Source organism: Lampetra planeri, chromosome 9 (assembly GCF_965212315.1).
Source record: "Lampetra planeri chromosome 9, kcLamPlan1.2.h2, whole genome shotgun sequence".
In the NCBI taxonomy this organism is placed as follows: domain Eukaryota; kingdom Metazoa; phylum Chordata; class Hyperoartia; order Petromyzontiformes; family Petromyzontidae; genus Lampetra; species Lampetra planeri.
Window position 1 is genome coordinate 684,817 of NC_136115.1, and position 10,489 is coordinate 695,305.

The 10,489-nt window shown below is 57.7% G+C and overlaps 1 protein-coding gene across 1 annotated transcript; it reads right to left on the reverse strand.

The window, feature by feature from the left end:
- Positions 1–169: 169 nt before the first annotated feature.
- LOC144720524 (solute carrier family 35 member D3-like) lies at positions 170–8,040 on the reverse strand. Its single transcript, XM_078597302.1, has 4 exons — positions 7,690–8,040; positions 4,490–4,814; positions 2,342–2,535; positions 170–1,961 (listed from the first exon to the last, which is right to left on the reverse strand). The coding sequence occupies exons 1-4, from the start codon at positions 7,852–7,854 to the stop codon at positions 1,368–1,370; spliced, it is 1,278 nt and encodes a 425-aa protein (XP_078453428.1). The 5' UTR covers positions 7,855–8,040; the 3' UTR covers positions 170–1,367.
- Positions 8,041–10,489: the final 2,449 nt, after the last annotated feature.

Sequence of the window (10,489 nt, forward strand, 5' to 3'; positions counted from 1 at the left end):
CCCGGCCACCTGAGTTGAATTTGTGACCACAGATAACACCACCAGTGGCGAGAGAGAGATGTCGCCTTGACCAGTCCTGGGCCTCCTGCCCCTCCTCCCCTAGCCAGCACTAAACCAGCGTGGGGAAGTATGGCCTTCATCTAGCAGTAGATTGACAAATGACTGTAGATCAGTTGTTATTTTCATTTAATTGTCATAATTTACAGGAAAAAAAAATGCAGTGCAAAACAGGAAATGTCGCATCTGGTGTGATGCAACTCCCACTCCTCGCGTAATCTACCAACCCCAGCCACGCGCCGGGTGTAAAACAGACTCGCGGCTGTCATCGCGGAGCGCTCGGCCAACAACGCTGGGGGAAGGCTCGTCTCGAACCCCCCTACGTCGACGGGTACACAGGCAAAGGCGCAGCCCTGCAATTGCTCGCCCGCGCCACTGCTGGCGGAAGGGGCTGGAGGGGGTTCAACAGAGGCCCTCTGGAGGGCATCAGGAAAGGGATGAGGGCTTAATTCCTCACTTCGTGTTGTCCGGCTTGCTGGTAACACCGGAGCGGAAACGGCGTGTGGACTGGTTGCTGAAGCGGTCAGATACCCGGCTGAAAGTCAGCCCCGAGCAGGATGCCGTGTGCGAGAGCCAGATTCGTTGCATGGGAGTTTTGGTTATCACAGCATCCCTGAATGTCTCTTGCAACTCTCCATCTAGTCCATAAGCCCACAAGAGATGTTTCACTTTGTCGGTACCATCCGAGGTGGGGTAACGCTTAGTGATCCCGACTTCTTGATGTGACCTACAATGGTGAATTATGCGATAACCGCTTCATATGAGCTGGGTTATCGAGCAATTCACTCGTATTGGCCATGTAAATAAATCGGTGATACCTTAGATAGTACCAACTTCTGATCTGGCTCATGAGCTAATTGTCATTACCGCAGAGTTTCAAGTTCACAGAGCCTCAACGGTGCAGTTGTAACGTGAGAACAATACGTTTGTGGATATATTTTGTCTCATCTCTGCCAACGCGGATATCACAGCGCTACCTCTGAGCTTCCTTCAAGTGACCCCCGATCTAGCGCAGTAGAGGACAGCACTTTCCAAACCGCTCGGCCATGAGAATGTAACTTTCATCACATGACGGTCAAAGCGATACATTTAATTCTCAGACGTGGAATTTAACCAAATTGAGTGCAGAATCAAATTGAACGTGATGTTTTTTTTCGTGCGCAGTCATTGGTGACCGGGCTGAGTCCCTTCAACTCCTTGCGCTTGAGAACCTGGCATGATCACAGGCAGCTGAAACCTGTAATCGATCCCTAGCTCTCTAACATATGAGCCACCCGGCCTCCTCTGCGTCGCCGTCCCTCTCGCCGCACTCATTCCACGTGCACCGCGCAGACCGCGCGCTCATCCGCCGGCACCGCGCCGGCACCGGTCTTGCCCCCCCAACCGCGCAACCCCCGCAGCCACTGGAGTGGAGCCCTCGCCACGGCCTGCGCACCACCGGGGGTTCTGCGGAGGGGGTCCTGGACGGCGGCTCCCGGGGTCCCCGCGCGCACCCCAACGCTGCCATCGCCGCCGTCTCCGCCGTCTCCGCCGTCCGCCGAGCCGACGCACTTCTGGCCGAAGCACGCGCCGGCACGCGCCGTGCAGTCCCGGAGGAGGCGGTGAGCGAACACGGCCAGCCCGGCCACGTCCAGGCACAGGCCCAGCACCAGCCGGGCCCTGCCCCGCCACGCCGTCCGCGCGGCGACGGCGCCGACGCCGGAGCCGGCGCCGGGCAGCGCCAGCAGAGCAGCCCAGTCTCCGGCCGCGGTGTTGTCGAGGAGCGCCGTGCCCAGCCCGGAGTTGAGGCGCACGCAGAGCAGCGTGAGGAACTGCGAGAGGCAGCCGAGCGTGAGCGTGAGCGCCAGGAAGCCCAGGAAGATGAGGCTGTCCCAGCTGCCCCCGCGAGCGGCGCCCAGCGCCTCCTGGGCAGGGAGAGAACAGATGCTGCCGTGAAAATGCTGTGGCAGCCGGTAATGGCTGTGTCCAGGTAAAAGGGTTAATGGGCTTGCAAAAACAATATATGGGAACAAGGGGGCGAATAGGTTAATGTTAGGGATAGGTTAGGGTTAGGGGTACGTTCGGGATAGAAAAGGTTCGGGGTAGGATATGATTAGGAATCGGTTGGGGTTAGCGATAGATTAGGAGTGTGGATAAGTGGAGATTGTCTGGTGCTTAAAGGCGGCCAGGCATGGTGCTGACCATACCACCCCCGCTCGTGCGCCGTGCCGGCCTTCACAGGTGCTCACCAACAGCACTCGCCCCGATAGCCCGGTGAAGGCCACGCGGGGTGTCTCTGTCTCACCTGTGGGTGGAGCAGCAGGAGGCCCAGCAGGAAGGGCATGCTGCCCAAGTTGAGCAGGTACAGGGTCTGCACGGCGGGGCGCGGTGCCTCCGCAAACAGCCGCTCGACGTGCCACAGGAAGAGCCCGCGGGACAGCAGCGCCGGCAGGGCCCGCAGCCACGCCTCCCACGACTCCAGTGCCAGCCGCTCGTGGCCTGACGCGGCACAGCGCCACCCCCGACCCCGGTCAGCCGGCTGAGCGCTTGCGCCGCGTGACATTGCGCCGATCGTGGGGCGCCGCGGTGGCTGGCGTGGATTTTTCTCTGGGTGCTCCGGTTTTTCCCTCCGCATTTAGAATCAACATGCGTTTAGAGTGTTTGGCTGCGATACAATTTCCACGTGATAAGCCACTTCGTTGCGCTGTCATTTGCCAAATGTAGAAAATGTCCTGCAATTCACTCATTTGGGACTACATAGCAATCAATGCTCCTTACTGGCAGACCAATGCCCCAGGTCGCTCTTGCAAATGAGACCCATTCTGGCCTCTTGAGCTCTCAGCTGATTGAAACATTATCATAAGTCCCAGAATCGCAGCATGAACCCAATGGGTTCACATTAACAAACCGCTTTGCATGGCCGTCGACAACCAAGCCGGGCAGGCCAGGCTACCAAAAGAGCCTCAGGACCTCCCGTGTTGGAACTGGAATGGAGCCCAGGAGTCAGCAGTGCCGGCTTGCTGCTCGGACCGCTGGGCCAGCCGGCCACCAAGCTCGTGAACGTTGGTCAGGGCGTGGGTGTGACGGCGCACCCTCCTGTACGCCGGGGCATCTCCGGGCGCTGTCCATCCCATCTCAACATTTGACAGGGCACCCCTAGTGGCAGCTGTCACTGTGGCCAGAAGGTGACTCAGAACCCGGCCTGCAACTTTACATTCGTCTGCCTGTCGTGAGGGACTGATTGCTACGTGTAGTCACAATTCAGTAATTATTGTCACGTGTACTCTAACCCCCGTTTTAAGTTGTCCCTGAGTAATAAGTAAACGTGAAGAATGATCTACAATTGTAATCCAGCACCGCCGCAAGGTGGCTGCTCACTCTTGAAGAGAGAGGACCACGAAGAGGCGCCAGGAGGAGGCACCACCGACGAGTGGGAAGGCAGCAATCAGGTGCTGAGCTGGAACCAATTTTCCCCCAAAGCTCTGCAGTCCTCTATATATAAAGGTTTTGTCGGCTAATTAACTGGAGCACCCGGAGAAAAGCGGAGAACACCCGCACGTGCGCCGTCTCCTGGCGAGCCAGGGTATGGCTCCTCCACGACACCCACGGGAAGGAGGGAGTTTTACACCATCTGTGTTTGATCCACCAACCCTCGCCTCCTCCACAGTGCTGGATTACAGGCCACGTGCATAGCCACCACCGCCAGGGGCGCGTGTGGCCAGTGCACCATAACCCCGACCGCCTGTGTTTCTCCTCGTGGTGTGTACAGGGTCAAGGACATGCCAAAGACTAAGGTTCAGGCAATTTTGATAATCTCTGCACCACGGCCAGGAATTGAACCCAGGTCACCAGGATTAGACCGAGGCACCGCCCTCACCGCGCCCCACACTCAAATCGCTCACGTAGACACCCCCCGCCCTACATGTACACAAAGACAAATACAGCCCCCGTGTAGCCTTAATAGGCTGTGGGGGCAAGTGCTGGTAGTGAGTAGCACCTTTGAAGGCCGGCACGGCACACGCGGGAGTGGGTGGCCACCAGTAGCACCAGACGCCTTTGTCTCCCCAGTGCTGATGATTACACACTGCCCCAGGTACTCATTTAAGGCTAAGTCGACCTAGGCAAGGCCAGAGACCGGTTCAGACATCACTCGCCGTGAAGGGGAAATGAACTCGGGTGACCCGGTGCGGTCGTGGTGCAGCACGCCGGCCGCTACACGGCACACAGATGACGCGTCCTGTCCACTCCTACCAACTGTACGCATACACGCGCGCGCGTGCCCATGGGCAATCTGACAATTGGCATTCCGTTATCACGAGTGCAGGGCGTCTGACCGTATAGGTGCTGCGTGCTGGGTAACAGCCCCAAGGTTCCCTGTGATGGGTGTCTAAGCCTCACTGCTGGGCGGGCGCTGAGTGGTGGTGGTGGTGGTGCAGGGTGCTTAGCCCCGTACCGCAGAGCAGGGCGCCGGCCGTGGCGAGCAGGGCACTGAGGAGCTCGTGGGGGGCCGGGCCCGACCTCCCGCGCGTCGCGCCGCCGTCGCACCCCCCTAGCAGCGGCAGCAGCAGCAGGAGGAGGCAGACGAGGGGGGCCAGGCGGGGCAGCAGGACGCTGGCGGGGGGCCCCAGGGCGCTCAGCGTCCACAGGTACGTCACGTGGTGGAAGCCGCGGCACACGGCGGGGAGCGCCACGGCGTCCGCCGCCCCCCACGAGGGGGGCTCGAGGCGCACGAGGCGCGCCCCGCCGAGCGCCGCCAGCACGCCGTGCAGGAGCAGCGTCTGTGGGCGCAGCGGCGGGCAGCGTGCAGTGGAGGAGTAGGCCGAGTGCACGTGGGGGGCGCGGAGGGGTAGGCGAGGTAGGGTGGGGGAGCGGGGAGGTGCAGAGGGGCGGACACCAAGGTGAGATAGGTGATGAGAGAGGAGGAGTGTCAGGGCTGAAGATGTTGGAGGATGTTGGAGGTGGAGACGAGGGGGAGGGAGCAGTGGGGAGAGAGGGAAGGGGGAGATGAAGGAGTGAGATGGGAGAGGGGGTAAGGCGGAGGAGGGGAGTGGTGAGAAGGGAAGGAGGGAGGGCTAAGTGAAGGGGGGAGACGTGGAAGGGGAAGGCGGGGGAGAGGATGGGGCCGTGAGGTGGGGGGTGATAAAGACGAGAGGGGGGAGGGAGAATATAGAAGATGAGAGCCGAAAGGGGGAGAGAGAAAGAGAGGGGCAGGCGGAGAGGAGCCGGAGGGTGAACGGGAGAGGGGAGAGGGGGGAGACATTGGATGAGGGAGAGACAGAGGCAGGAGCGAGAGAGGGGAGAGGCAGGGCCAACGGGAGAGCGAGGTGAGAGTGGGAACACAGAGATGGTTTAGAAGAGGGGTGGAGAGAGGGAGGAGACGGATGATTAGAAAGTGAGATGGAGAGGAGCAAGCAGAGAGGGGGGAGAGGGGCGGGGAGAAATGGGCACGGTCCAGAGTCTCATGCAGTGCAGGGTCCGTCTGAGTACGTGACTGTGTGTGTGACTGTGTGTGTGACGGTGTGTGACTGTGTGCCTGACTGTGTGACTGTGTGTGACTGTGTATCTGTGTGTGTGACTGTGTGTGACTATGTGCCTGACTGTGTGATTGTGTGTGACTATGTGCCTGACTGTGATTGTGTGTGACTATGTGCCTGACTGTGTGACTGCGCATGCCTGTGACTGTGCGTGTTACTGAGCGGTAGTGTAACGGTTAGTGCGTTGCGCTACGAACCCGGCGACCCGCTCACATCTAAAACCAGTGATGATTATCTGAACCGGTCCTGGGCCTCCCCTAGGTAGACTCAGCCTAAAAAAAACTTCGCCACTGGGAATACAAAGAGGGTCGGGCGTGGTGTTGACCGCCCACCCACCCCCTCGTGTGCTGTGCCGGCCTTCATAGGTGCTCGCTAACAGCACTTGCCCCAAAAGTCGGTTAAGGCTATACAGGGGATATTTGTCTTGTATATAACTGGGTGCATCTGTTAATGTATAGACATGTGTGTGTGGAAGACAGGAGTTGTAACTTAGTGGTGCGTGCATCTAGGTTCGGTTCCCGGCCACGACTAACATCAATGACGAGGCTCTGTGTGAGCCTGCGGGTCTGTGTGTGAGTCTGTGGGTCTCTGTGTGAGTCTGTGGGTCTCTGTGTGAGTCTGCGAGTCGCTGTGTGAGTCTGGGGTCTCTGTGTGAGTCTATGGAGAAAGCGTTGATGATGAAGCTACTGCCTGGAGCCATGAGCCACCCCTGGTGGCTGCTCTCAAGTCATATTTCCCGTGCAAAGGTTACTTTTCACGGGCATGTTACGCAATAGATTAGTACTTTGTTTCGTTCTAATGTTCAACCTGTTCCGAAAGTTTTGTCTGGCTCAGTGGATGTGTATTGGACATCTGTGAAAAATCGATTCATATCTTATCGTATAAATAAAGATTGTGTTTCTCATTTACATATTTTTATAAATAATAATGCATGTTGAACGTAGCCAACCGTTCTGCCCAAGCCCGACTTCTCTGCGTGACGTTCACTGCGAGTGAAACAAAACTCAACAGACAAAGCCATGCCGGTGTCGGCGCATAGACCACGGGCTACGAGAAATTAACCGACTTCTCCATCCGCAGTGCCATAAGGGAAGTGTAACTTGAGTGCGAAAGCAGCCACACGGAGTGGAACAGACAGAATGGGTTGGGTTGGTAAACGTGGTAGAGACAGAGGAGAGGAGCGAGTGAGGGGGGAGAGAGGGGAGCTCTCAGCTGACCGTCAGCGGGTAATCGTTGTATCGACCCACGGAGGGAGGGATGATGGGCTAAGTCAACACCCCCCCACCGTCCCCACACATGGACATCCTTCGTCAAAATGACAAAATAAATTCTCAGCACATTCGTCAATAAACGAAAAATAAATATATCATATGCGACATTTCGGGCAATGTCCCTTTCTCATAGAGCATACTTAAACATAGGACAAGCCCCATTTCGTCTAAGATGTTTTTTTCAGCAAATATCAACAGAGGAAGTGCCCAGAGGATTACGCGATGCCGGTTATCCTTAAACATAGCCAAGGTGTAGTATTATTATCATCTTTATGCTTATATTTATTTTACAGATGAAGGCCTCGCTGAGTCCCATGACTCTTTCAGAAGGGTTCTGCCAAGTTTTGCTAAGGCAGTAGGCGCCGATGCTTGCTACGCGTGTGCTTAATCTGATTGTAGAGGGAGAGAGGTTAACATTGAGACTGAGCGAAGTTAATTATAAGCTAGAACAAGTCAGCGAGGGTAAGCGGTCCCAGATTCCTACTGTCGTACACAATAGGTTCTCGCGAACAGCACTTGCTGTTGGCGAGGCTATGTAGGGGGTCATCGTCTTTGTACGTTGTGTGGGGAGCGGTCGTGCCGCTGCGCTACGAACCCGGTGGCCCGAGTTCGATTACCGCTCACGGCCAACACCAGTGACGATTATCTGAACCGGTCCTGGAGCCTCACATGAGTACCTGGTGCGATGTGTACACATCACCACTCGGGAGACAAAGGCGGCCGGGCATGGTGCTGGCCACCCACCCCCTCGTGTGCCGTGCGGGTCTTCATAGGTGCTACTCGCCAACAGCACTTGCCCCAAGCGTCCCTTAAGGCGATACGGGGCATACTGGTCTGTGTTTGCCCACCTCCAGGATGGCGATGAAGGTGGGGAACACGAAGCGGTACTGCGTGATGAGCACGCGCGAGAAGAAGGCGCACGCCGTGCCGCACGTGGCGTGCAAAGCCGCGGCGAGGACGCGCGCCGCGGCCGGGCCCGGCCCGTGGGCCGACAGCCGCAGCCACCACCGCATGGCCGCTCGTGCCGCGTCACCTGGGCGGCCCCACGTCCAGCCTCGCTCCTCCCGTCATCTCGGGGCCCGAGTGTTCGCCACTCCGCCACTCGGCGTCGTCTCGCCCGGCTCCGCGTGTTTTGTGTTTCACGAGGCCCACCCGTGACGTGCCCGTTACGGACCGGGGCACACCCCCACCCAGCCACCCACCCCCCTCGCCCGTGCCATCTCTGAACAACCCTCCGTGCGAGACGATGACTTCCCGCTACCAGACCGAAGCCGGGCCTCCCTCCCTCCCTCCTCTTCATAGCTCCCTCCCACCTTTACTCATTGACTTGCACCCACTCTCCACCCCTCTACCTGCCCCTGCCTCTCGCCACAAACACCACCGCTTACCACCTCCTCCCCCCACATGACGTCCTCCATCTCCTCCATCCTTTTCTCCTCCCTGTATCCTCTCTCCCTATGCCATCCTCCCTCTCTCCATCACGCGTTCCCTCCACCCTGTCTCATTCTAGCCCCCTCCCTCCATCCCTCCGTCCACCCTTTCCTCCATCTCTCCCTCCTCCTTACACGCTCAATCCCTCCCTCCCTCCTTCACTCGTTCACCTTCCCTCCCTCCCTCCTTCACTCATTCACCCTCCCTCGTACACTCCCTCCCTGCACCCCTCCGTCCCTCCTTCACTCATTCACCCTCCCTCCTTCACTCATTCACCCTCCCTCCGTGCCTCCCTCCCTCGTGCACTCCCTCCCTGCACCCCTCCGTCTCTGCTTCACTCGTTCCCTACCCATCCCCTGCACCGCTGGGGCCCCTCCCCCCCGCCCCCGGTTACCGTCTCGTGCCAGGTCGCTTCGTCAGCCGTCGTGAACCTTCGAGCGGCTGTAAACGCGGAGCCAGCGGGGGATGGGAGGAGGGGCCGCTCCACCGCCGTCGACACCCCCCGGGTACTTTGACCCGCGCCGCGCAGAGTCGCCCGTCGTGTCCCTCGCCACCCGCCGCCATTGCAGATCGGCCGAGTCGGCTGAGCAGAGACAAACAAAGCAGACGGCAGAACTTACGAGCGGTGCGGACAGCAGTACACATCACGTGATGTGCGGACAGCAGTACACATCACGTGATGTGGGCACAGCAGTACACATCACGTGATGTGGATACAGCAGTACACATCACGTGATGTGGATACAGCAGTACACATCACGTGATGTGCGGACAGCAGTACACATCACGTGATGTGGGGACAGCAGTACACATCACGTGATGTGCGGACAGCACGTGATGTGGGGACAGCAGTACACATCACGTGATGTGGGGACAGCAGTACACATCACGTGATGTGGGCACAGCAGTACACATCACGTGATGTGGATACAGCAGTACACATCACGTGATGTGGATACAGCAGTACACATCATGTGATGTGCGGACAGCAGTACACATCACGTGATGTGGGGACAGCACGTGATGTGGGGACAGCAGTACACATCACGTGATGTGGGGACAGCAGTACACATCACGTGATGTGGGGACAGCACGTGATGTGGGGACAGCAGTACACATCACGTGATGTGGGGACAGCAGTACACATCACGTGATGTGGGCACAGCAGTACACATCACGTGATGTGGATACAGCAGTACACATCACGTGATGTGGATACAGCAGTACACATCACGTGATGTGGGGACAGCACGTGATGTGGGGACAACAGTACACATCACGTGATGTGGGGACAGCAGTACACATCACGTGATGTGGGCACAGCAGTACACATCACGTGATGTGGATACAGCAGTACACATCACGTGATGTGGATACAGCAGTACACATCACGTGATGTGCGGACAGCAGTACACATCACGTGATGTGGGGACAGCAGTACACATCACGTGATGTGCGGACAGCACGTGATGTGGGGACAGCAGTACACATCACGTGATGTGGGGACAGCAGTACACATCACGTGATGTGGGCACAGCAGTACACATCACGTGATGTGGATACAGCAGTACACATCACGTGATGTGGATACAGCAGTACACATCACGTGATGTGCGGACAGCAGTACACATCACGTGATGTGGGGACAGCACGTGATGTGGGGACAGCAGTACACATCACGTGATGTGGGCACAGCAGTACACATCACGTGATGTGCGGACAGCAACGGGTGCTGCTCTGCCCGCAAGCTCGGCCTTTCCCAAGCACGGATTTGCACGGCACGTGACTCAAGGGTGCACGCGCTTTTCTGCCCGACGAGTTTCTAATTATCTACAGGGTAGTGGTCTGATGGCTTTAAGATGGTTTTCATCTTAGAGCTGCCGCCTAGGCTCACACACGAGTTGGAAGCTTCATTCGTAATTCTTCTCCCCAGCGATCCGTGCATGCGTAGGTTCGTTTCCTATACGAGGTGAGAGCTAATTTGATGCTCAGATCGCGTATTCATTTATACGAATTAAATCAGTCTGGTCCTGCATACGAATGCATTTCGTCGCTCCATCTCTGCAGGGGACGAGTCCCCGGGTCATGCGTTCCCTCTTTGGGCTGCGACTCCGTCGTTCGTCTAGATCCGCGGCCATCATTCCCTTCCATCAACGCGCACTGCCCAAGCCGATACTTACTGAACCACGGCGACGCTTTTGGGAAGGAAGCATTCGT